General features: G+C 39.6%; 2 protein-coding genes across 3 annotated transcripts in view; one reads left to right on the top strand and one right to left on the bottom strand.

Annotated features, from left to right (window-relative positions):
- Positions 1 to 12026, top strand: part of AHR (aryl hydrocarbon receptor) — a 66201-nt gene extending 54175 nt beyond the window's left edge. For both annotated transcript variants that reach the window (XM_020781440.3, XM_073003270.2), the window contains exon 11: positions 9133 to 12026. In XM_020781440.3, coding sequence (XP_020637099.3) covers positions 9133 to 9285 — 153 coding nt within the window. In that variant the 3' untranslated portion in view covers positions 9286 to 12026. The remainder of the gene's footprint in view (positions 1 to 9132) is intronic.
- LOC140707469 (uncharacterized) overlaps positions 1 to 26673 on the bottom strand; it is a 92051-nt gene that overhangs the window by 7524 nt on the left and 57854 nt on the right. Inside the window, exon 4 of the mRNA XM_078377167.1 lies at positions 1032 to 25293. Within this exon, the coding sequence (XP_078233293.1) occupies positions 25238 to 25293 (56 nt within the window). The 3' untranslated portion in view covers positions 1032 to 25237. The remainder of the gene's footprint in view (positions 1 to 1031; positions 25294 to 26673) is intronic.

The raw sequence follows: 26673 nt of genomic DNA on the forward strand, positions 1-26673 counted from the left end.
CTTCGCAAGAATCCCAGTCAGAGGAAGAACCACCTCCTCAACCCACGCCTCATGATCTACCAGTAGGAGAGACGGTGGATTCGGATACGGGCAATCCTCACGATTCCTCACCCTCAGAAGACTTTTCCTCTTACTCACAAATGCTGGCAAGACTAGCCAAGACACTTAAGCTGCGCGTCGACGAACCCGCACCACCAGAAGAAGACCTCATCTTTGGGGATATTAATAAAGAGCGGTCACCACCTCCTAGCCTTTGCTTTCTTCCTACCTTATTGAAGATCATTCAAGAATTTTGGGAGCACCCTTCAGCAGCGGTGCCGTTACCCAAAAGGACAGAGAACATGTATAAGATTGCTGGGGAGGATGCTAAGTTCCTTTTAAAGCACCCTATCCCAAATTCTCTTATAGTGGAGACCAGCTGCACCAAACCATCAGGAAGGGCGCATGTGATCCCCACAAACAAGGAAGGAAAAAAGCTCGAGTTAATTGGTAGAAGAATCTACTCCTTAATCGCCTTTATACTCAGAGTCGCTAATTATCAGACCGCCCTAGGAGCATATCAAAAACAGCTGTGGGTAAAAATCTTGCCAGCTTTGCACATGCTGCCAGCAGATGCACGACAAGCTTTCTTAAACACCTATGAGGAAGCCCAGACGGTTTCCAAGCACCAGAGGATTGCAACAAGGCATTCAGTGGAAGCATCAGCTAGAATCCTCGTCACTGCTGTCAACCTGCGTCGACATGCTTGGTTACGTGCTGCTAACATCCTTGAGGATGTAAAGGCTAAGGTGGAGGATTTACCATTTGATTCTACCGGTCTTTTCAGCGAAAAGACGGATAACCACCTTGAGGACTTACATAAGGCTAAGAAAACTGCTAAGTCCTATTATATTCAGCCACAACCAAAGTTCAACAGATACCAATGGAAACGTTCTTCCAATCAATATAGTCAACCTTCCCAACAGTTCAGACAGTTCAAAGAGGCCTCCCGGTCCGCTTTACCTCAGAATTCTTCCGCTCCATCTACTTACCGTGCTCACCACACGTCGCAGCGTCGTCAGACCTACAAGCCACCTGCCAAGAAACACAAACAATATCTTTGACTGGCTAGTATACCCCTCAGCTGTCATCACAGACATAAGACTTCAGCCATATTATCGAAATTGGTCAGTTATTACAAACGATTCCTGGGTTTTAAGAATTGTTTCCTCCGGCTATCGCCTAGAGTTTACAGAATATCCCCCTTTGGGAAGGGTACAGTATACTGCATCAAACCCTATCCTAGAGGAGGAGGTTCACTCTCTGCTTCAAAAAAGAGCCATTCAAGCAGTACCAACAGCAGATATGCCCAACGGCTTCTATTCAAGATACTTTGCCGTCACCAAAAAGGACGGCGGCATGCGACCCATCTTGGACTTAAGATACTTAAATACTTACCTGCTCCCTCGTCGATTTCGCATGGTGACGTTGGAGTCCATCACACACCTCCTGAAAAGGAAACACTGGTTTGTTCTCATAGATCTGAAGGACGCCTACTTTCACATTACCATCCATCCAGATCACCGAAGGTTCCTCAGATTCGTCTTCCAGAACACAATTTACCAGTACCTCGCTCTTCCATTCGGCCTCGCCACAGCGCCTCGCACATTCACAAAATGCATGGCTCCTGTGGCGGCTTACCTCAGACTCAACGGCATTCACGTATTCCCATACATCGACGATTGGCTAGTCGTCTCTCCATCCAGGCGCAGGGCCTTCAGAGATACCAAGTTCATCCTTCGCCTCCTCAAGGGCTTAGGGCTCACAGTAAATTACAAGAAATCACGCCTTTTTCCATCCAAGGTAGTACACTACATTGGTGCCAAGATAGATGCGCGGAAGGGGCGCATCTTTCTTCCACGTCAACGAATACACAAGATTCGCACCGCCATCCGGAAGTTCCACCCGGGTCATTCCGTATCGGCGAGACATGCCCAACATCTTCTAGGGCTGATGTCCTCCACGACTCCCGCAGTCTCCCACGCTCGTCTAAAACTCAGGTCCTTACAGATATGGCTGTTATCCCTTTTCAATCCCCTCCAGGATCACCAAGGGAAGAAGCTGCTGGTGTCAAAGGAGTTAGTACAACAACTCCAGTGGTGGGTTTTCCCTCCACATCTACAGGTGGGTCGTCCATTTCGTCCTCTACGACTCACGGCTCAGATTACCATGGATGCGAGCCCCACGGGCTGGGGAGCGCATTGCGGCCACCGTCGTGTCCACGCTCTATGGTCTCATCAGGAAAGGTCGTTTCACATCAATCACCTCGAGATTCTAGCAGTCTTCAAAGCACTGAAAGCCTTTTTTCCCCTAGTACGTGGCCGTGGTGTTCAAATAGTCACCGACAACACCACGGCCATGTACTATATAAACAAACAAGGGGGAACTCACTCTCCATCTCTGCTGTTTCTCACGGTCACTCTCTGGGAATGGTGCTACCAGAACCACATATTCCCAGTAGCAGTTCATCTATCCACGGAGGACAATTTTCTTGCAGACCAGCTCAGTCGTCGTCTCGACCAGATGCACGAATGGGAGCTGGACATGTCGGTGTTCAACCAACTCTGTCAACGCTGGGGCAGGCCTCTTATAGACCTTTTTGCCACGCACCAGAATGCGAAGTGTCCTCTCTACGCATCCAGAGCGGGGTTAGGCCGCAGCTCACTGGGGGACGCATTCATGCTATCTTGGAAGCAGGGCCTGCTTTACGCCTTTCCTCCGTTCCCGCTAATACAGAGAACCTTAATACAACTCCATCATCAGTCAGCGGAAGCCATACTTGTAACTCCCTTCTGGCCTCGGCAGCCTTGGTTTCCAACGTTGGTAGAAATGGCAGTGGACTCAGTGCGACTCCCCAGCTTCCCAGCCCTCATCACACAGGATGCGGGAACAGTGTTCCATCCCGATCTCCACACTCTCCGCCTCACAGCGTGGAGGATCTCCCGCAGATCAAGGAGATCCTAGATCAGTCCAAAAAGGCCTCTACTTCCACGCTATATGCCTATAAATGGAGGAGTTTCATCAAGTTCACTGACTCGAAAGGTTTATCACCTGTCCCAGCTTCACTTTCTACAGTGCTTCAGTTCCTTCGTTACTTGTTTGACCTTAAGCTATCTGTTGCCACCTTAAAGGTTTACCTCGCTGCAATTGTATCCTTTCAACCCAGAGAATCACCGTCTTCACGTCTGTTCTCTCATCCCACGGTCAAGGCCTTCCTTAAAGGACTCTCTCACATTAGGCCACCAATCAAACCATTGATACCCCAGTGGTCTTTGAACTTGGTCCTCAGGGCACTCATGTGCCCTCCCTTTGAACCTTTAGCTACCTGTTCTCTAAAGTTGCTGTCGTTAAAAGTTTTATTTCTTGTAGCCATTACCTCGGCCCGTCGTGCTAGTGAACTGGCTGCATTGCGAGCAGATCAACCTTTCCTACAATTCTTTAATGATAAGGTCATTCTTCATACGGACGTATCTTCCTTCCGAAGGTCGTCTCAGAGTTTCATCTGAATCAACCACTGGTTCTACCTACCTTCTTCTCACAACCCACCAACGAAACAGAACGCATGCTCCACTCTCTAGATGTAAGGAGGGCACTCTCTTTCTATGTCGCACGTACCAAGGAATTCAGGTTATCACCTAAACTTTTTCTATGCTATTTTGGACACAAAAAAGGTTTACCAGCCTCCTCCTCATCTATCTCTCGCTGGCTGGTTTCAGCAATCTCCTTGGCATACGAGTTACAACACAAGCCTCCTCCGGAAGGTCTGCGTGCCCACTCCACCAGGGCAGTGGCCTCCTCTACAGCACTTCTGCGTGGAGTTGATCTTCCTGATATATGCAGAACTGCTACGTGGTCAAATGTCTCCACATTCATCTCTCACTATAGACTTGACATGAGAGCGCAAAGGGAGACAAGATTTGGGAGAGCTGTCCTTGCATCTGCCCTCCAGTGACGGCCCTCCAACCGGTAAGCCAGCTTGTTAATCACCCCTTATTGTGTGCATTCACAGAAGACCACGCAGAAGAAAGACAGGTTACTTACCTGTAACCATGGTTCTTCCAGTGGTCATTCTGTGAATTCACACAAACCCGCCCGTCCTCCCCACTATCCGTCACTGTATATCTGCAGATCTCTTGCACATAGTATATGGCGGATAAATGGAACTGAGGATTGGGCGGGCGGAGCATGCGCAGTATAGATAATGTTGACAATGTTTTTCTCTTGCAGAGCTCTGGAACATTCCGAGAAGACCAGCGCAGGCGCTGACTTAACCCCTTATTGTGTGAATTCACAGAATGACCACTGGAAGAACCATGGTTACAGGTAAGTAACCTGTCTATTTCAGTGTTTCCCAATCTGGGAAACCTTACAAGTGTTTTCTAGGGTTATAGAAAACACTTGTTATATATGTTGTAGACCTTGTAAAATGATTTCTTCATTTTCCTTTTGGAAGAAAGAAGCCACTACTTTCTGGGAAGGGAGGACATCTCTGCATTAAAAAGGCCTTTATATGCAAATATGGCAGGGGTGCCTCAGGCTACTTGGCTATTATAAAAGAGGGTCATGGCTCAAAAAAGGTTGTGAACCACTGTTTTATTTTGAGACTATATATAGGGAGCCCACAGCTCATCTTTTTGTGGTTTGTTCCATAGGTTGGTGGCTAGCTTCAACAATATCATAAAATAGTTGGATATTTTTATTTGGAAGATTGATGTAAGCAAAGGAAAGAATAGGAGAGGGGATGTTTTCCATGTTTTTTGTCCCTAAGAGGATGTCTGTATAATATACGCTTGGCTTGGTCTGCAGTGGAACATTTCACCCACATTTCCTTTCTTTATTCATGTGACTAAATTATTTCAATATTCTTTAAATATTGTGACTTTCCTCCTCCTAGGGTACTTTTTAATAGATAGTATCATTTCTTAGGTTATAACAATGCCACCCAGGTCAAGGTCTCAATCATAATATGCTTCAGGGTCTAGAGACTGCTTAGTTTCTCACCATGAAAATAAGTATCCTTCATGGCTTGCTGTGTCTTTTTTTTTCTTTGAGGGTTAATGTTCATCTCTGAACATCCCTTTGAAGACCATGCACTTCCCTTTAATGTCCTGGTTTGCGTGCCTTGTTTAGATTAGCACTGCAAGAACAAAGTGTGGTGAGTCTTTGGTTTGGGTGTGTTCCTCTGCACCTCAACCATGAGGTTAGTATAGATACTATTCAGAATAATCCTTCTGGAGTGAAAAGTGTAAGCATGGCACAGTTTTGGCAGTATACCTGTACAATACTCACCTGCATTTTGGTTGGCTCTAGTTTGTGTTATTGAGCCTTCAGGTGAGAGGGTTGAAAATGGTTTCTCTAAATCCATTTTCAGCACTAAGAATAAGTTATTCCTGCATAACAATCTGTGCACTTTTCTGTTCATAAATCAGAGAAGGGAAAGAAGTAGCCTTTCTAGGTGTTTGCTGAACAGCAACTTCCATGATCCCTCATTGTGCTGGATTGGGTTGGTGGGAGTTGGTCTTTGACGACATGTTGTAGACCACAGAATACTCACTTCGATATAAACAGACAACAGCAAAACACTCAAAAACATTAATTATAATCTGAATATAAAATTTTAATTCTTGCCCCAATGAAGTGCAGCGCAGAAGGATGTTTTCAGTGCACAGGTATCTTCCAGGGTTCTTGGTCTGATTAGTCTACTTTTGTTTGCTTTTGGCACACAAGTTTTTGATTGTTGCATGTTTTTAAAAATGTTTTAAAACTTTTTAATTGTGGTTTTAATATTGATAAATGTTTATTTGTTCCAGTATAATTTTTATGGCACTTTAAAATTTGTTGTTGTTGTTGTTGTTGTTGTTGTTGTTGTTGTTGTTGTTGTTGTTGTTGTTGTTGTTGTTGTGAGCCAGTAATGGCATTTGGTCTCTAAAATGCTATATTTTTAGAGATTGAAGGAGTTTATAGTATTGTATAATTAAACCTGGGTTACGTTAGGAATTTAGGTTTTAGTGTGTGATCTTTGAATAAAGTTTAGTTGATAGATAATTCATCCTTGTCAGCAGGCTCGATTGCTTTGGGAGCCAAATCAGAAGTCTTAATTTTTATTGTTCATTTATGTGCTAGTTAGCTTTAGAAGGAATTATCTTGTAAAATTTGTGTTCTTATTTGAAATATGTTTGGTGCCTCTTCAAGGGATATTTTGATAAATAAGTGAGAAAAGTAGAGGACAACAAAATTGCTTGTTCCACTTATGACAGTTGCTTTCAAGTTGGCTTGTTAACCTGTCTTCCTAAGGATTGGCTTAATAAGCCTGTTAAAATCTCAGAATCATCACACCCAAAGAGAGACTGAGATTTTCGTATTTATTGCTGGTAGTGGTAAATAGTGGAAGTTGTTACTTGATTTAGCAGCGCTTTGTATTGGAGCTCTCCCTCCAACGTGGTGAATCTTCATGGACCATTCTGAGCCCATGTCCACAAACTGCTCACTGCCTAAGGTACCTTTCAGGACATGGTTCAGGGGATGAGCAGACATGTTAGTCTATTGAAGCAAAAACAACAAAGAGTTCTGTAGCACCTTAGCGACCAGCAGGTTCATTTTGACATAGATTTTTGTGGGCTGTAGACTTCAGTCCCTGAAAGCTTGATGCTAAGAGGAAAAAAAATAGACTTTAAGATGCCACAAAACCCTCTGTTGTTAGCGAAAAGAGCATTGCTTACAAGTGCCTTCTTCTAAAAGTAAAAGAAGATGACAGTCAGAGTGGGAGGTTGTGCTTCTAACTCAGCTTTCCCAACAGTTTATTCTAAACTTGAGCCAAAAAGGAAGAATTGGTATTTTGTTAATAATGGCATACTTCTCTGCAGAGGAGCAAAAACATGAAATAAAAGTGTTTGCCCATTCAGAATTAGGAGAGAAAGCACTGCCCTCCTTTCATTCAGCATCCTGGTCTCTTCCTGCAGCTAGATCAGAAACTCATCTCATCCCCTCGAATGTCCTGTTTTGCCTTCAACATTTTCATGAATGAAATTTTGACATAGATGTATGTATTCCTGTTATGTCTGTACAGATTTGAAATGGACACTGTCACCTTGATCTCTAGAAGAAAATGATTACTGCAGGTGAAGGAGGAGGGGCAAGATATTATTTGCTTGAATGGCTGTTCAGACTTGTAGGAGACAAGAGTGCAGTCCCTTAATTACAATGCCCCTCATCTTTCACCAACTGCATATATCATGTAAATTCAGATCAAGCATTTCCTAATAGGTATTTCAGTGAATTCACATGTGCCACCAAAGTTTGTAATTTTAGTTCCTGTAAATAAGAATTATCATAGTGTACCAGTTAACCTAGGATTTGGGAGGGTCATGTTCAAGCCACCACTTGGCCATAAAACTCCCTAGATAACCTTATCATCATTTCTTAACATAATTTACTTCATAGGTTAATATGGGGAGAAGGAAAGCTTTGAACGCTTCCTTGAACTAAGTGGAGAATGGGTAGGTAGAAATATAACACAAAGTAGAGAAAGGTAATATGATACTTTGGATTAAAATTGTGAATTAAGAGCTAGTGTCCTTCGAAACAGAGGAGTGAGTAAGAGTATCTGTTTTTAGGCTCATATCACAACAAACACTGCTGATGGACTGTCTCAGTGGGCAAGCATTACAAAAATATTCCAACTAAATCCAGATAGGTCTTTGGCGAGAAGAAAGCTGGTAAAGCTGGTATAAACCATATGAGTTATTGTTTGCAGAATGAACATTTGGTTAGATATGCTTTCCCACAAATTAGAAGAGTATCATCTGCTGTACCAGAATAATGTATGACAGGATATGTAGAGCCATTGATTAATGCTATAGACAAAATGTATTTGAGACTTGTTAGGATGCATAGTGCTGACTATAAAATCCGTCTAGGACTTTTCCTTGACTTTATATCTTTAATAAAGTATTGCTTCTGGATGAGTATTCCCCCAGAGTCAAAGCGCAGGTTTTTATAAAATTAATGAAATATGCATTCATTGGTGAGTGGTATAAATTTGTTGAATAGTGGTAAAATTATTTCAATGTAGAGCAGATTTTATTTATTTATTTATTTATTTATTTATTTATTTATTTATTTATTTATTTATTTATTTATTTATTTATTTATTTATTTATTTATTTATTTAAATAATGCCCCTTAGTTTACTCTTAAATGCTGCAAGATGTTTGGGTTTTCCTACAGCAAATGATCATGGCCCTCTTCTAGGTATTTTTTCAGTCCAGTCTGCTTCTAAAAACATATAAGAAATATAGTACTCGACCTTTACTTTGAAAAATCTACAGGTAGTCTGATGTTAACATGAAAAAGAGGGTAGCCATGGTTCCCTTGCAGAGTTGTATTTGCAAATAGTAGCCAGTGAGATCCAGGTTTTCTGCATTTTCAGTTTCAGAACTAGTTCTGCAAATCCAGGACACTTCTACTTTTAAACTTCTCTCAAAAAGCAAATACAATTTTTAAAAAGTCTGTATTGTTTCAAAGACATAGTATGGAATACTGTGGAGGCTAAGCTGTTCAAAAGACAAAAAATAAAAATTCCACTGAAGATCTTTGATTCAGCATGTGCAATTCTTTGAATCCCACCGTAAACCTATAATATAGAAAAGGGCTGTTTTCAGTAGTTATATATTGAGAAAAGAAGACAGAGGGGCGGTATGATAAGACTTCTCAAATACTTAAAAGGCTATCATACAGAGAAGGGGCAGTATCTGTTCTTGATCAGCCCAGAATGCAGGACATGCAACAATTACAGGAAGCCAAATTTCAGTTGAATATCAGGAAACACTTCCTAACTGTTAGAGCAGTACCAGTGGAACATAATAGAGCATTACATCAATTCAAACAAAATTGTTGAAATTTAGTTCTGAGTAGCAAGTACATTCCAATGGGGCTGCTCTATGTAAGACAAGTGTAGGATTTTCCTCTTCATCTGAGTGAAACTGTTTCTGCTTAAATTATGAAAAATATGCTGCATTTTTATTGTATTTAGTTGGAAAGTAGTTATGGAGTTTTAAAAAATTTAATAAGAGTTTCCCTCTTTTTCCCCCCCAGTTCCAGAATAGTTTCAATGGACGAAGCCTGAATGAAGCATATCCACCACAGTTAGATGCTGTGAACACCCAACCAGAAACACATCTTCAGCCTCTTCATCATCCAGCAGAATCCAGATCTTTCTCAGATTTGGCATCCAGTAGTTTTATGTAGTTTGGCGTCAAAATCCTGTGGAGCATTAGAGCAGGAGTGAATTATTAAATGGAGATTGAAAATTGTGATTGTACATAATATGCATGCATATAGGATTTGTTATCCAAAACCTGATTTTATAGGTGGAAGTTGGAGCTGTTATAGCCTAAAAGTATGCACGTGTAATTTTCAGATGGTGGAAATACGCACTGTTGCAATATTATTAACTGCATCACATTGTAGAACATAAGATAAGGCAAATGGTTTTACGGTTTAGAAGATAATATGGGCACGTTGACAATCATACTTAGAGCAACATTAAAAATGTCTCTTTGATTATTGTAGGCTTCCTTTAAGCTGGTGCTCTAAACTGAGAAACAAGTGAAGCACTTAATTTTGTTGCACACCCACACCTTTCCTTCAGTTACTTTATTTAGTAGTTTTCAATTCTTTTATTTTACATTTCATGTTCCAGCACTTTAGTAGAAGGTTTGATACAAGGGTTTTGTATGCAGTTCTAGATTTTGTACAACCAAATCCATTGCATTCCTCCTTTACAGTTAGCCTTAAGTGCCTCACAACATAGCTACCTTATTTCTGAAAGGAGCTGGTAGGAAAAAAAAGATACATTCACTATAAAAAAAATCATCATCCATATTTATAGCTCTTCATTTGTTACTTTGGTTGGTTTTAAAAGCTAAAGACCTATAAGAAGTTTATTCCTTTTCTGTCAAATGTATTTTTTTCCTCTAGAATTTCAGATGGTTTTGTATGCGTGAAGGTTTTTTTCTTTGTTAAAGACAGAGGCTGTTGGTTTTATGTCCTTTTGGTTTTCTACATTCTTCATGTAGAACAAGGTGAAAACAGTTGTCTTGCAGGAGAAATTTGTCTCCTTGGGATTAATTTTGAATTTCAGATACTGAAGAATTAAAAAAAACACATGTGCCTTATCTTGTGTTACAACAGTCAGTGAATGGTCTTTCTTGGAAAGTACAAGGCTGCTCTATGCAAATACTTCCAGTAAAATGGTTATTAAGAGAGGTGGGTTTCTAAAAGCTAGCAAACAGCGATGTATCAATAGTAAACAGTCCAAAAGTTTACTTCTGTAAAAATTTCTACACTGAGTGTCAAATTTTGATTGGCTGCTGTTTTTCAATTGTTCCATTGAGGAGAGGGTCTGCTGTTATTAAATGTCCCTGATGATTGCACTCTAAAGGAAAAAGCTATCTTTCTATATATGTGAATTCACTTTAAATGTCTTTGTTCAAGAGATGAAATTGAAAGTCTATTTTTAGTTCAATTTTAGAAAGAAACTGTCCTTGTAATTAAGAAGGATATTTTGAACTTTGTTTTTAAAAACAGAAAACATTGTATTGGATTTTTATCTGAAGATTTTTAGAACAGTAGACACCAGTGCCTGGTGTGTCCTAATAGTTTAAATGAGGGTGGGAGGGGGCGTGTACATGTTCAAACAACTGAATACCCTTACATGTTGTATAGGTTGTGTGTAATAAGCACCATGTAATGTCTTTGTAAAATATTTTAAATAAGTCAGTTTTAAAATGTTATACCATATTAATATGTGTATTACATACATATGTACAATGTAAATTATAGTATAGATTTTCTTTTTATATATAAAAAAGAAAAAATAAACCAACTCCCCCTGGATGTTGTTCAGATTTTTGGTGAAAGAGCAGTTTGAAACAGTTTTAATAAATTCAGAAACTGCAGGAATGTTTGTAGTGGCACAATTGTATATGTAATGGGAGGTGGCTATTAGTTCCTTAGTCACATCAAAGCTAAGATTTTTTAAAAAATCTGAAGCATGGTCAGTTCTTGCTTCCCAAAACTGTGTAAATCTGTTCTTAAAAAGATGGTCAGGCAGCTGGTAGAATTTTACATTTAGGGTCTAGCAGTGTGTTTGAGAGCATTGGAAAGGAAATATCTATTACTTAGTGTGCTACATTAATAGTTGCAAAAACGTGTAATTGTTTGGGCCATAATGTCCTTTAAGATGCTGGGGACTTTGCTTTGGCTATCACTAAATGTATTAGTTTAGATGTTACCTGATGCTTTCTTAATCTTTCATGTCTGGTTCCCCAACCATTTCTGTAGTATTCTTTTTTTAAACATATCTGATTATTATTTTTTACAAGAGTAATATTGACAATCAGTAGTTGTACTGTAAATCTTAAAAGGTTCAAAGGGATAATGTAACTTTTTTTAGGAAAAAAAAGGGGGGAGGAAAAAAACAGCAAATAAAGACCTGTATATTATATCACTTCTGCTAAACCAAATATTATCCCGTCACTAAGTGCCAAGGATTCAGTACAAAGTGGTGTACTGCCTTATTGTAAGCTAGTTTCATTCTGTCGTGCTTAGTATCAGCTTGTTTTCTACTTTAGCTGTGCCTATATACAATAAACCTGTGTATTGGTGGTGCACTATTGATCTACACCAAACTGATCTCCTCAAAAGTGATGAATTTCTGACTTTGTTATCCTTTCACTTCCCTGCCTCTACCCCAAATTCTGATCAAAATACTGCCTAGTTTTAATCAGTATTACTACCCATTTTGTAGAATATGTCTTGTTTTTTTTCTCTCGCCTTCTGTCCCCAACCACCCCTTTCATCATCTATGTTTTATGTCATGCAATTAATTTCTTGTGTGTTAGGGTATAATTTTATAGTGCTTTTAATAAGCTTCAGTAATACTTGTAAAGGATAATATATGGTAATAAAATATCACTTGGTCAGAACTGATAACGTAATTTCTTTCACAGCACAACTTATTTTACCTCCATTAGCAAAGGAAATACAGTTCCATGGTACTGTGTCATATAACCTTTGTTTCCAGAAGGATATCTTGCTTCAGAATGTTAAGGTTACATAAACCCTGTCAAAGGATGTAGCACAGCATTAGCTGCCCCTCCCCTGTCATCTGTTGCATACTCCCATCAGGTTATATCCATCTATAGCAAAGTTAGCAATGGCATATTGTCCTCCAGTCATGCCGGTGAAATAAAGAAGGTTCAAGCTGATCTTGTATTTATTTTTTAAAACCACCTTTTGAGGCAGGGGTGAGCAGAATGGGCATTTATAGAATGTATTTCCCCCCCTAATCTTCAGTTGTACTTTTCTGATAATGGGCATAATGGCTAGAAGCATATTGGTATTTGTGTAAGTTTTGCATACCTTGCTGAGGCTAATTGCAATTAATTGATGAGGTGCCTAACCTGGCACCTAATCAATTAGCTATGCCAAGTTATACAAATCTTATGAGAATTCCGTCCATCATTTGGATCAAAATCTTTTCTTTTGGCACAATTAATTTCATGCATCGGGGGGGTGGTTTTCACATAGTGGTCTCAGTCTGAATTAAAAACAGCATATATGGCTGTTTAGTATTTAATCCCTACCTCAGCCCTGGGATGCTAATGTATCATTCTGATTGGTAGATTGGGGTGATGCAGACAACTGATAATAGTCTGCTGTGTACATGAGTCTTTCAGCAGAGATCATAGCATTTCAGTCTTTCTGTTATGGATTCTGAAAACGCAGTTCTTCAGATAATGACACTCTTTAAATACTTGTTGATACTTTTCTTAAAGAATAGATACCCACATGCAACGTACTGCTGTTTTTCTGAAATACAACCCATAATGAACACAAAGGACAACTCAGTTTCACATGAATATGTCTAGCATGTAATACCTAATAGAAATCATTTGCTGTTTCTGCTGTGGTAGCTTTAAAATGGGAACAGGAGGAGGTGGGGGGCACCTTATATTGACTCGATCTCTGACTTTCCTCCTTTTTGCAATGCCAGAACAAACAAACAAAAAAGTTTTCCTTCGTACTTGTTCTGTGTATCTAGCATTTTCTGTTGCTAATTCTGTGTGGATATGGTGGGCTGGGTAGCTCAGTAAGATAGCTGCAGAGCTAAGGATCAGGAATTCAATCCCCCACTGTACCTTGTAGAAAGAGAACCATGAAAGAGCTAGTTAGACTCACTTGACAGCATGCAATTATTATTAGCACAATTCTGCATGCTGTTGTCTTAAAATCATAGAAAAATCAGTTGAATGTGCAAAGTCATTTTGCTTCATGATGTTCATTAGCATTCCCCTATTGACTAGTACAGGAGCTACACTTGCTTATTTCAGCTCTATTCTTTAGTCCTGCATATAATATCACTGCACACCCCTTTCAGCAGCTATAGGTCTTGGAGTTAGTAACACTCCTTGTATACAAATATGCATTGATCTGTTGCAGTTTGTTCTTTATCAAGGGATAGGCGAATACAATGGGTATTCAGCTGTGTAGTACAGTTCCATGAGCTGATTTTTGCAGGCACTCATGCAGTATTTATGAATGGTGGTTGCATTTTGTGTAAAAATAAATAAATCCGAGAAGTAGCCATACTGGACAGATTTAATGCTAAATTCTGTTTTGTGGAAGAATTACGATAAAAAGTTCTCTCCTGGTTCTTGAGTTTTTTGTTAGCTGTATTGGTGCAAATGAATGCTGAACTAAGAAGCAATTGTTCGCTGCTGAAAAGGTCTGAGCTCTTTGGAATGTGCTGTGTGTACATATTTGTTCAACTTATCCACCTGTGAGTTTCTAAGATGCACAATACGGTAAGCACTTACCATATTGTTAGTTTATTTTGGAGGAAGTGTCTTTTTTTTGGGGGGGGGTGCTTTTGTGTGATTGTTTTGTCCTTTTTGCTTGTTAAAGGCTCCTTGCTACCGCCGCCTTGGGCCTGTCCAAAACTAAGAACAATTTAAACCTGATAAAGATTTATGCTGTGGAAGTAGAACAGTGGAGAATTAAATTCCTACAATCGTAAAATTCAGAGCATTGGCTGGGAACAGTGTTTTCAAACTAAAGTGATGGGATTTTGCAATTTTGATTCTTTGCCTCTACTCACACTTTGCTTGCTAATCTGGATTCTTAAGATCACCTCATTTTTGAGATTCAAAAGACCCACCTTGAATGCTCAGGAATATAGTAGTGAGTATTTTCTGCAGCAACCTGGGGGATATCCCTGTGCTCAGGATGTAACTTCAAGTGCCAGGCAGCAATAACAGAACAGAACACTATCTGAAAACTAAAAGTTTCTTCCTCTTCCTTTCCTATTCTAAGCGTTTTTAGGAAGAGCGTGGGATGAACTGTGTGGATAGCTTATTTTCCCTCTGGCTTTCTGCCCTTTCATCTAGTTCAACTTTTCATTACTGTGGTTCCTTGCCCTAGAGGCCCAATCATAATGCATTTAGTTCAGTCTGCAGTTTAAAAAAAAAAACAAAAAAACAAAAGTGCAATGAAACTTGGCTGTCAAAATGTGGCAGGTAAATTTAGAGACATACTTTGGATAACAATTTATTTTCCCCTTCTGTATGTGCAAAATCAGAGGCATATTTTTCTTTTTGTGTTTTCTTTTAAGTATTTTTCTACAAAAATATACTGAACCCAAGTCCTTTTTTTCTAATACCAGAGAAATCTGTAGCACTGTTTCACCCTGCTGTCTTGCTCACTCACATCCATGGTAGAGTACTTAGAGGTTTTGAAGCGGAAGGCATTTGACATTAATGCAAGAAGCTATTAAGCAAAGGAGCAGCCTTGTATGGACTTTATTTTTGGTCCATTCTGAGAAACCTAAATTTTGCCTTGGCCCTTAAACACTTTATTTTATGAAAAAGTGCAACTTTGAGATTTTCCATCTGCATTGTCCCTTTGAAGGTACATTCCACATAAAATCCATCAGAAGCCATTTTGAATCAGTGCTGCTTTCTCATCACAAACTTGTACAAGTTTATTAACTGTCCTCTCCATATAGTCAGATCTAAATTCAATCTCAAGCTGTGGTCTCTATATATACCAATGATAGCTAGAGATCACAGTCGTACATCTCTTTTAAAAACAAAAAGTGAAAATTACAATTGTCCATCTGGTACAGTACCTAAATCTAAATGGTGCCGTTTATCTTCTTGTCTCATGCCACTTGATCTCGTTTGTCTACAGTGCTTTGTCATCCAGCTGGCTTTGGCAACTTGCATAGTTTGGTACAAAATAGTATAGATTTTCATAAAGATCATGAGTTGTCATAGCCAATCAAATCGAATTATGTAAGAAAAAGAGAAGGTGAGGGATAGCGATAAGAATGAAAGCGATGTCTGTCACTGTCTCTTCATCATGTGTGACACAGAACTCTAGAACTAATTTCTAAAATACCGACCCTAAAATGAGTTTTATTGCAGGAAGGTCTCCGGTTTTAAGAAGTAAAATAATCTACAGGCTAAACCAGATTTTTTAAAAAACCTGTTTTGAAAAAATTGCATAGCAACAATGATAATTTCACAAAAAGGGCTGGTTTTATGATTATTCAAAACTGGCTAAGGCAAGGGTTAGTTTCCAGAAGTACCAAAAAAAAAAAGATCAATTATCATTGATGTGATTGTTGCCCTGCAAAAACAACAAAGAAAGGACTAGTATGAAATCCAGAGGGTGTCGAAAACCCAGCAGCACTGCTGGTGGAGAGTTTAAAATCTCAAGTGAATAGGGAAGGGACTGTTGGGAAATTTTGTGACATTATCTGCGTTCTTAGTTCCTTGCAACTACACGAGATGAAAGCAAAAGGGAAGATTGAGAAAGGGGAGCAGAAATGGTTCTAAATCTGTCTCCCAAAGAAAGAATGTAGGGTTAGACAAAGTGTGTCCCTCTGGATATTTTTTTTGACCACAATTCCAAGCGTTTCTTGCTATTGGCCATGCTGGCAAGGTTTACTAAGAATTGTTGTCAAAGTGCAGTATGGGGGGCTGCACTCTGCTTACTTTTGATCTAATGTTATGCTAAATCCTGGCTAAAACTCTTACTCTGAAGTCAGTAGAAACTGGCAAAGGGTGCAAGACAAGTCATTAAATGAATACTTCTGAGAGTCATGGTGGAATGATGATATAGGAGTCAAATTCTTTTTCAGGCAATATGATCTAAAAACATGGATCTAGCAAAGGAAGATTTGGCCAGAAGGAAGATCACCAGAACATGAGTGTATGGTGTCATCTCCTTGTATGTGTGTGTGAGAGAGAGGAGAGAGAATTCATCATTGGGGTATTTGCTTCAAATGTTTTGTTTTCAGTAAGATGGGATGTATGTAGGAGAATTCAGGCAAGAACTATGGGTATAAGTGATCTGAAATGGCCTTGCCATTCGCCTTGCCATTCCAGTTACAGATACAGTAGTTTAGCAGAAGGTATATGAAAGCCCATGTTGCCTATTGTGGTCATTATAGACTATTGAGTTAGATCAAATTCATGGAATTAGGCCTGCAGTCCTGTAATCTCATCTCTGGGGGATCCCCTTATATATATATCAGAGAGAGAGAGAGAGAGAGAGAGAGATCTGATCCCTTTAATTTACTTCTGACCCAAACCTACTCATGAAGGAGACAGTTCCACCAGAAATTGTAAGATTTGCTTCTTAGTGTGTGCTTGTAGGAGTATACTGTTATCTTGGGATCTAGAAAGCGTGATCTGTGTATTAGCCTTCATTGCTCTGGTAATGTTGCCTAACTTTTTATGGCTAGAGTAAATTGCATATCTCAAACAGCAAAATAAGTTTCAACTTCAAATCTACATTAATTGAAAAATGCCATTGTTGTAACATCTGTGATGACTATTCTATGGTATATTGGGTGCAACAGTAAATGAGGAATGTAAAAATATGGACCATCTGATCAGAGGTTTGTGGATCCCCAAATATGGATGTTTGATCCATATCCTATCATCAAAAATCTGACAGAATATCTATGTTGCATGATCTTGTGTGAAACAGAGTCGTTGGCATCATCTCTTACACATTCAACAATAAGCTACTAAATTATGAAAACTAAAGAGATAGACATGTATATACCTTTTTTGAATTCTGTCATACAATAACTATTCTGTCAAGCTTTTTACATTATGCATGTTGTTTCAACTGCATGATTACATGACTGAACACAAAGCAAATACCCCTCATGTTTTTTCATAGCTGCAGCACATCTACTTAATAATGCTAAAGCAAGTTGAAAGAAAGTGAAGAAGGAAAATTGTATGCTTAATCAATCAGTTTTTACCATAAAATTTTCTTCAAAAAAATAAGATCCTAAAAGTGACTCCTTTCTACCTATGTATTCAGTTTCATATAATCTCTCCATAGCACTTCCAGGCAGCTTTTAACCTTTTAGTAAGAAGTCTGGATAGATAAGCATTTGTGTCCTTTAGGTCAGAGTTTCAAATAAAATGTCAGAGGTGATTCTCTCACTCCATAAAATGCCTTTTCCCTTCTCCATTGTCCTAGAAAACTGAGACTGCCCTCTGACAGTTGACCTTCATTCAGAACCAGCTCTTTAGCTTTCTTTTAAAACATATATTTTAAAAAGTATAGATGTATTGGGAGAAAGAGAAAAGTGAGAGGGAGATACATCAGATATGATCATAGGTGAGGCATACAAAAAGTGAAACTGGATTATATGTCAGGAGAAAAAGTCGCTTGGAGTTTGCATCAGCAGAATAGACATCCATGCATAGCTGAAATATTAATATCTCCTTGACCATTCAATAATGGATTGCTATAGTATTTAGAAATACTAAAGATATTTCTCTTTTTAGTGTTGGGAGTATGAGTACTGTAGTTACAAAGAGACCATGTAGGATTCAGCCACATTGGTCATCAGTCCTACCTCTAAATGAATATTGGAGAATATAGCAAACAATGATGGGTGTGATCGGCAGGAAAGCTAAACAAGCATAGGATTTCTCCTTTGGTTTTGAGATTATGTCATACTATCACAAGGGCCAAAGCAGGCCTGCAGTAGAACATTAAGAAGACAAAAAATCAGGACTACAGAAGAACTACACAACTTTCACATTGACAGTAATGAAATTGAAATAGAGATTTTGTATACCTCGGTTCAATCATCAATCCAAATGGAGACTGCAGCCGAAAAGCCTAAGACTTGGAAGGGCAGCAATGAAGGAATTAGAAAAGATCACCAAGAGTACGGATGTGTCACTGGAGACCAAGATCAAGATAATCCACACTTCTGTATTTTGTCACCATGTATGGGTGTGAAAGCTGAACAGGAAGGAAAGCTGAGGAAAATAATTGATTCATTTGAAATGGGGTGCTGAAGGAGAGTGTTTCAGAAACCCTAGACAAACAAGTGGGTCCAAGGTCAAATCAAGCCTGAACTGTGTCTGGAGGCAAAATTGTTGAAACTAAGGAAGACCAAATGTGAAATGGACTGACTCTTTAAAAGGAAACTACAGGTTTCCATTTGCAAGAGTTGCACAGGACTGTCAAGGAGAGGACATTTTGGAGATTGCTCATTCATTTGTTGTTGCTTTTGTTTTTTTCTTGCTGCGTGAATATTGAGATTGACTTTGAAGACCATTCTCAAATATCTACTGCCCATTAGGATTGCTAGGTGGTGACAACCTGTTTGAAATGTAACTGTCACAATTTGTACTAACTAAAGCTCCCAAGTGGGACGTGGTGGTGCTGCAGGTTAAACCGCAGAAGCCTCTGTGCTGCAAGGTCAGAAGGCAAGCAGTCATAAGATCGAATCCACATGACGGAGAGAGCTTCCGTCGCTTGTCCCAGCTCCTGCCAACCTAGCAGTTCGAAAGCACGTAAAAATGCAAGTAGATAAATAGGTACCACCATGGTGGGAAGGTAACGGCATTCCATGTCTAGTCGCGCTGGCCACGTGACCACAGAAACTGTCTTCGGACAAATGCTGGCTCTACAGCTTGGAAACGGGGATGAGCACCGCACCCTAGAGTCCAACACAACCAAACTAAATGTCAAGGGGAACCTTAAAAGCTCCCAAACACAATTCAGGGGTGATGACTTGTAGAACACATTGTAGTAGTCAAAGTGCAATATAACAAAGGCATGAATAAACATTGCTAGGGTCAGGCTGATTCCAGAAAGACTTTAGTTAGTGCCACAGATGGGAGTCCATTACTGCCAACTTGAGCTTTCCAATAAATAATGAGTCCCAGCTCCTGTGCCAGCCAGAAGCACTTCCACCTTGGAATGAATTTTGGGTTATTAATCCAAATCATTATCAAACCAAGGCAAGATTCAAGAATCACAACTTTCTAGATGTTTTCAGTATGAAAGAGTGAAATAGCTGGTGTTACCAACCTACTGTGTTTTGTTTTGTTTTTCAAATTAACATTTCCAAGTAGAATTCTACCAAGAGTTGATTTATATTTTCTGTGCTTGACAGAAAGAGCACCATGGCACATGCGGCATTTTCACATTATAGACAGGTGATGTGCGTGTGTGAAAATTCACACGTACTGCTAACTTTTCTCAAGATAACTGTTAGATCTGTAATTCAGTGAAAAAAGTATGAATGAGGCTGGGGTTCATTCACCTATGTCTAAAAATGATTGAAATGATCTTGAAATTGTGCTTTTATCCTTACTTCTTACACTTTGTTTAGGAAATTGTTTAGGACAGTTGAAGAATAGGTGCTGTTATCCAAAGCTATTTTGAGAGAGGGCCAGAGATCATACATTGGTTTTTTGAGCTTGAAATATGGCTGAGATCAACTTAGCTCTTCTCTCCAGGCATAATGTAAAGCAGATGCGTGTGTGTGTGTTTCTCCTAAGGAATGAGCACATTAAAGTCCTCAGTATAATACAACATACACAGTGCTTCTAGATTAATGCTCTTGGCTGCCAGATTTGTAGCTTTGATTCTCCCTGATTTTTAGCGCTTAGTGGGATTTATTTCAGTGATTCTGCCCTTGGGCCAAAATGAATCAGCTTTTATCTGAGATGATCATATTTTGGCTAAGCCCTATAGCTTTTCTTTTAATAAACATGTAACCTTAGACTACTATTATACACAGAGACAACGCAAACATAAAAATCAAATATATTCCCCTAAAATACTGCAGTCAAAACAGTCCACAAAACTCATGATGGAATTTGTGCTTAAGGTGATGTAAACAGTATCTTTATTGTATGTGTCATCTTCATTTTCTCTGCTTGCTTGAGAGTTTTAAAACAAACAAACATGAATTTATTCTTTTCACAGATGTAGGGCTTTAATTAACAGCAGAGAACAATGCAGTAGGTGCCTCAATTGTAACTAGAGCCTAAAAAGCTTACTCTTTTCAACTATAGCTTCTAGAATTTCCACTGGCTAAAATGCCCCGGAAATTCTAGTCTACAGAATTAATTCTTCCATGTTCTGGTGGTGGAACTCATTGTTGAACAGGGCCTGCACCCCTACAAGCTATTTTTAATGTAACATTTTGACTTCTGTTTGTCACTCTGCCACTGATCTACAATCAAGAAACCAATCAGAAGTGACCTTACTGGCCACCTAGCCCAGCCATCTGTTTGATCTGAGGGCTCCATACCATCTTCCAAAGGTGACTGTGTGTGTTTAGTCGTTTAGTCGTGTCCGACTCTTTGTGACCCCATGGACCAGAGCACGCCAGGCCCTCCTGTCTTCTACTGCCTCCCGGAGTTGTGTCAGGTTCATGTTGGTTGCTTCGCAGACACTGTCCAGCCATCTCATCCTTGGTCATCCCCTTCTCCTCTTGCCGTCACACCTTCCTAACATCAAGGTTTTTTCCAAGGACTCTTTTCTTCTCATGAGATGGCCAAAGTACTGGAGCCTCAGCTTCAGGATCTGTCCTTCCAGTGAGCACTCCGGGTTGATTTCCTTTAGAATTGATAGGTTTGTTCTCCTTGCAGTCCAGGGGATTCTCAAGAGCCTCCTCCAGCACCACAATTCAAAGGCATCAATTCTTCGGCGGTCTGCTTTCTTTATGGTCCAGCTCTCACTTCCATACATCACGACAGGAAAAACCATAGCTTTGACTATTCGGACTTTTGTTGGCAAGGTGATTCTCTGCTTTTTAAAATGCTGTCTAGGTTTGTCATCGCTTTCCTCCCAAGAAGAAGGCGTCTTAATTTCAGGGCTGCTGTCTCCATCTGCAGTGATCATGGAGCCCAGGAAGATAAAATTTGACACTGCCTCCATATCTTCCCCTTCTATTTCCCAGGAGGTGATGGGACCAGTGGCCATGATCTTAGTTTTTTTGATGTTGAGTTTCAGACCGTTTTTTGCACTCTCCTCTTTCACTCTCATTACAAGGTTCTTTAATTCCTCCTCACTTTCTGCCATCAGAGTGGTATCATCTGCATATCGGAGGTTGTTGATATTTCTTCCGGCAATCTTAATTCCGGCTTGGGTTTCTTCCAGTCCAGCCTTCCGCATGATGTATTCTGCATATAAGTTAAATAAGCTGGGGGACAATATACAGCCTTGCCGTACTCCTTTCCCAATTTTGAACCACTCAGTTGTTCCATGACCAGTTCTAACTGTTGCTTCCTGTCCCACATATAGGTTTCTCAGGAGACAGATAAAGTGGTCAGGCACTCCCATTTCTTTAAGAACTTGCCATAGTTTGCTGTGGTCCACACAGTCAAAGGCTTTTGCATAGTCAAGGCAGCAATCCATGAAGGAGCCAAAGGTGACTGCCCAACCTTTATTTAGAGATCTACGTGAATGTAGAGCCTACTCTTGCTCTAGGAAGTAAGTTCCATGGTCAAACTCCTCTTACCAGCAAGACGTTGCTCTTAACTCTCACCCAAAGGAAGCAGAAGTTCTGTCCTTCAGCATAGAAGACCTTCATGTTCACCCTGGATGTATCTCCTCCTTCTTGATCATTTTCATCTGTCATGTGTGGCTGATTTCTTGCTCATCTGCAAAAAGTGCTGCAGGAGCGGTCGTTGTTACTTCTGGGCTGTAGGAGGGGGAACTGAGCTGAAAGGTCACAACTGAGTTTGAAAGATGAAGGTGCCCTACTGACTTCTGATACCTGTACAAGTCCTTTCCAGATTATGCCCAGCACTCTACTCACATCACTCTCCTCTCTTTACAAGAACCTAGGAAACTCTTTTCTGGACCAGGAGGTAGCAACAGTTATCACCTGATGACAAATACCTCTTTTGGGGAAAGATGCTTGACAAAATGTGAACAAGTACTATTTACAGGTGGTTTTAGATGCAATATGTTAATTAGACAATTTCTGCCTGAGCCCAGGACTGGTTTGGCCACAGAAACAGTTTTGGTAATCCTGATAGAATGTCAGAACAGAATGAGATAATACAGCACAATATCCAGCAAGATACTACTGTCCAAAATATCTTGCTGGATTAGTTGTACAGATTAGATGCCCGAGTTGTCATGCCACAGTAGTTCTTCTCTTAAGGACTGATTATAAAAGGTGGCACTGTGGAATTTCTGCTGAACTAGGCAGCACCTTCCATTCTATGCACTGAGCCCTGTACTATGTACTGTACAGGAAGCCACTGGGTGAATTTATCTGACAATCACAGAAGGAACATGTTGGCAGATAACAACAACAAACTGTGGAACTCAGAAATAGCATTTAACCAGTTTTGCATGGGATTGGAGTCCATCTGAAAGAACATGTTTGAAGCTGGGTGGTTCTAGACCCAGTTTCTCAACTAAGGCAAAATTCAGCTGCCACTATTTTAAACAGCACTGTCAGGGTAGTTAATACAAGTCCAGTCTTAAAAACAGTGCAGTGGTTGGCATAAAAAAAATTAAGAGCATTTACACAAAGGCAATTTTTACAGATCCATATCCCGTTCTCTTTGTATTAGACTGCAATAAAAGTATACAATTCAATGGCCAGAATCTTACTTATTTACACTGGCAATAACTTCACCACGGTAAATTGCTGAATGCAACTGTTGCATGATAGCAAATGCTTACACTGTCTTCTTAACTTACTGGTTGTTCTTTGCTGAAATGTATGTTGATGGAGTTACTGCAGAAGTATAGTGTCCTGCAGGAGTGAGGGAGTCTCTTGCAAGGCAAAAATTGCACAAAATGAGGTTTGTTACTAGACATGTGCACAGTGAACATTTCCATTTTTGTTTTGTTTTGAGTTCTTTCAAAGGGGGCCTCTTCTGTTTTCATTTTTTCCCCACACGGCTCTCCATTGTTTTGACATGAGAGACCACCTTTTTTCAGATTCTTTTCTCTGAATGAAAAAGAAGAATGAAAGAACATAAAATATCTGTGTTCCTCTGTCTTATTTTTAAAAATGTATATGTTTTGGGTTTATCTGGAATGGATGAAAGAACTTTAAAGTAAAAAGGCCTCTTCTGTGTTTTTCCCCCAGTCAATGCAACACAAAAATCCCATCCTGTCTGCTACTTTGTCATATGGACTTTTAAAGGCTTCTGTGTTTTTGCAAAGTCCTCATTTATTTAAAATACTTTTACCCCACCTTTCTATTTAAAAGGACCCAATGTTGTCTCAACCCTTGTTGAGTTGAAACACGTTCAAAAGAGGAGAACCAACATCCTTTACTTTTCTAATGCGCAGTTGTTACCCTAAAACTCAAATTACAGCTCCTCAGTTCCCCTGGCCATGAGCTACTCGTCTTTTCTGTAACAATGAGACCTGTGAAACCAAATTGATCAACAACTTCATTGTTATCTTCATTGTTGCTTTAAAACCAGAAACAGGCAAAATGCAATCCTCCAGGTATGGTTGGATTGCATCTTCAATCAAGCCCTGGCCAGCGCAGGCCATGGTAAAGAATGCTAGGATTTGTGGTCCAGCCGCATTTACCCACCTCTGTTGTAATGTGTTTTCCACTCACTGCCAGGCTGCCCTCACAGCTGGTAGGTTGTATAACTACCATTTTTCGAAAGCAAAAAGTAAAGGCACAACCTCTCCTAGATAAACAATGGCCAGTTTTGCTGAGGGCGAAAAATGAGGAAAGGCTGATAGAAGAAGAATTAATCTCATTATACGGGTTAAGTATACTGTTTTCACTTAGCTGAGTGCACATGAAAAGGTTTCTCATCCAAGGAATTCTTTTCCTCAAACATTTGCTAACCGCTAACTTTGGCAGAGACGAAGCAGAGCTATATGGATGAAAGGATGCATATCCCGTTACCTAGCCTTTAAACGGTCCAATCATACTCAGATACACACATAGGAAAGATATTGCTTTGCCTAACATGGTACTGTTCCAACTTGCCTGCTTACCACAAGCTGCGCCAGAAGAAGTGTCAGCAGGACTGAAAGTTGTTTGATCATCATGTCACTTTTAACGGGGCCATATTAAATTGCTGCATGGCAGAAGACTCCCTGGTGTGTCATGAATAAGCCCATTGTTTTCCATTAGATTTGCTATGACTGAGTGTCCTCTGTTGCCAGTGGTTTTCTCCATGCACTTGTAAAAGATGGCAATGAATGACAGGGAGTTTAATCATCTGCCCAGCTTCAGTGGGATGCGTACCAAACGGAGTGAATGAGTGGCATCTGTCTGTTCTAATAAATACCAAGCCAGAGGGAGTGCATTCATAACTTTAGTGACAACCTCCTACTGTTCAGGTTTCACTTTATTATACATAGCAGGGAAGTGGGGGGAAGTTTCCTTTAGGGATTGGTTAGAAATGGGCACAATAAACATTCTGTACGAGAAGCGCAGATCTCTTTGGCCACCTCTCTCTTCCCTGACATGGATACAAATCTTTTCAAATATGCTACCTGACAAAAAGATTACAACATTCTGCTATTGTGACAGGAGGGAAAAACGTATTGGCAAAGAATTAAGTTCTTCCAGTTTGTGTACAATCTAGAAGAACCCATTAAACTGGCAAGCTGCTCCAAAGCTCTGTTTTGATAAGAATTGGCAAAAATCCAGATTTTATTATTTGGAAATAAACTTTGACAACAGAGTTACATTGTGAAGAAAAAAAACCTTATGCACTGAGTGCAGGAATATATGCATATGAACATAAGAGGCTGGCTTGGATGGCAGTGTCTCAAATCACCTTTACAAGGTTGGTGAGCTTGGTTTTGGAACAGATGCTGCTGGGCATAGGGTTGCTTTTCATGGACCTCATCACTGATAGAATCCAGGTAGTGGGGGCAAAATTGGTTCTTTAAGTGGCACAGCACCTTTTAAAAGAAATAGTAGATGTCATCTAGTTAAAGAGATAAAATCTAAGCAATGGTTGCCCTTGCTTCTTATTATAAGCTGCCCATTTCTGATGTATGGTGATGTTACGAATCAGCTATCTTCAAAAAGCCCTGTCACTATAACAGCAGTTGGCTATAACCAAGTCTTTTCTCCAAGATCTTCCACACACCGGCTAGTAAAGGTTTTCCCCCATCATAAGATTCAGAAAGCCTGATTCAGCTCAGAGCAATTTAGTGGCTGACTGATTTGGGTCTGAATCTTAGACTTGAAATTTAATCTTTATTGTTCCGTTGACTATCATTGGAAATCAACCAACAGTCATGAAATAGAATCTCGCCCTTCTTATGTCCCTAATTTTGGTGTAATGTTTTTATGTACATAATTTTGAGGGGGACATATATATGTCCCCCTCAAGAGAGAGAGAGAGGGAGAGAGAGGGAGAGAGAGAGAGATTATCTCTTTTCTGTGTCCCACCAAATCAAAATTGCTTGCAATTCTTAAGGTGTTTTCACAGATGGATTTGGTTCATTTTGGAGAAGCCCAACATCAACTAATATATCTTCCAATTCAGAAACTAATGCAGTTTCTGGAGTTGGCTGACTTTGAAGCACACTCCTCTTCACTTTTCTGTGTCCTACACCAATGTTCACATATAGTTCAAGTGTCATAGGAAATTGCTCTAGACCTTTGCTTCCAAAGTCAACTTACCTAGGCTGTTGCCCTTTGTTTATTTGAACAGGCCCGAAACCATTAAGCTTGTTTCTACATGTATCCTGTAATTATTCTTACCTCATTACATAAGTAACCTACCTACAGTCTATTCTAAAACCATCCTTACAAAGTTACTATGTACACATTGTAGCCCAGTTTGGAAAGCCCACATTCTTTAGCAGTTTCTATTTTTGAAAACAGTAAAATGTTAAATGAGGTGCAGTTAACCTGCCAAAATCTTTTGGCCAATTTCTTTTTAAAGTCCCAGAGCATCAAACATGAATAAACATGTAAACTTTTTGTTCTGAAACACATTTGATTTCCCTCAGCCTTTCCCCCCCTCTACATTTCCCTTACCCTTTTAAAAAAAAGTGTAACAAAAGAACCTTCTGGGTTTGGAATATGCTAAGGTAATGCCTTTCATCAGAAAATCAAGCCATGTTTCTGTAAGGGAGATCATTTTTAATATATTAAGGGAAATCATACACATACAGTACTTTAAAAAAAATGAAGCTGAATTCTTTTTTTCCATTTAGCATATGAAAAAGTTACTTTTCAGTGAAAAAGTAACTAGTAAAGTAGTACGTGAGATATTGTTCACCTTATTTTTCAAAAGACAAATACATGCTAAATCAGGAAAATTAAGT

This window comes from Pogona vitticeps, chromosome 6 (genome assembly GCF_051106095.1).
Source record: "Pogona vitticeps strain Pit_001003342236 chromosome 6, PviZW2.1, whole genome shotgun sequence".
Taxonomy (NCBI): Eukaryota; Metazoa; Chordata; class Lepidosauria; order Squamata; family Agamidae; genus Pogona; species Pogona vitticeps.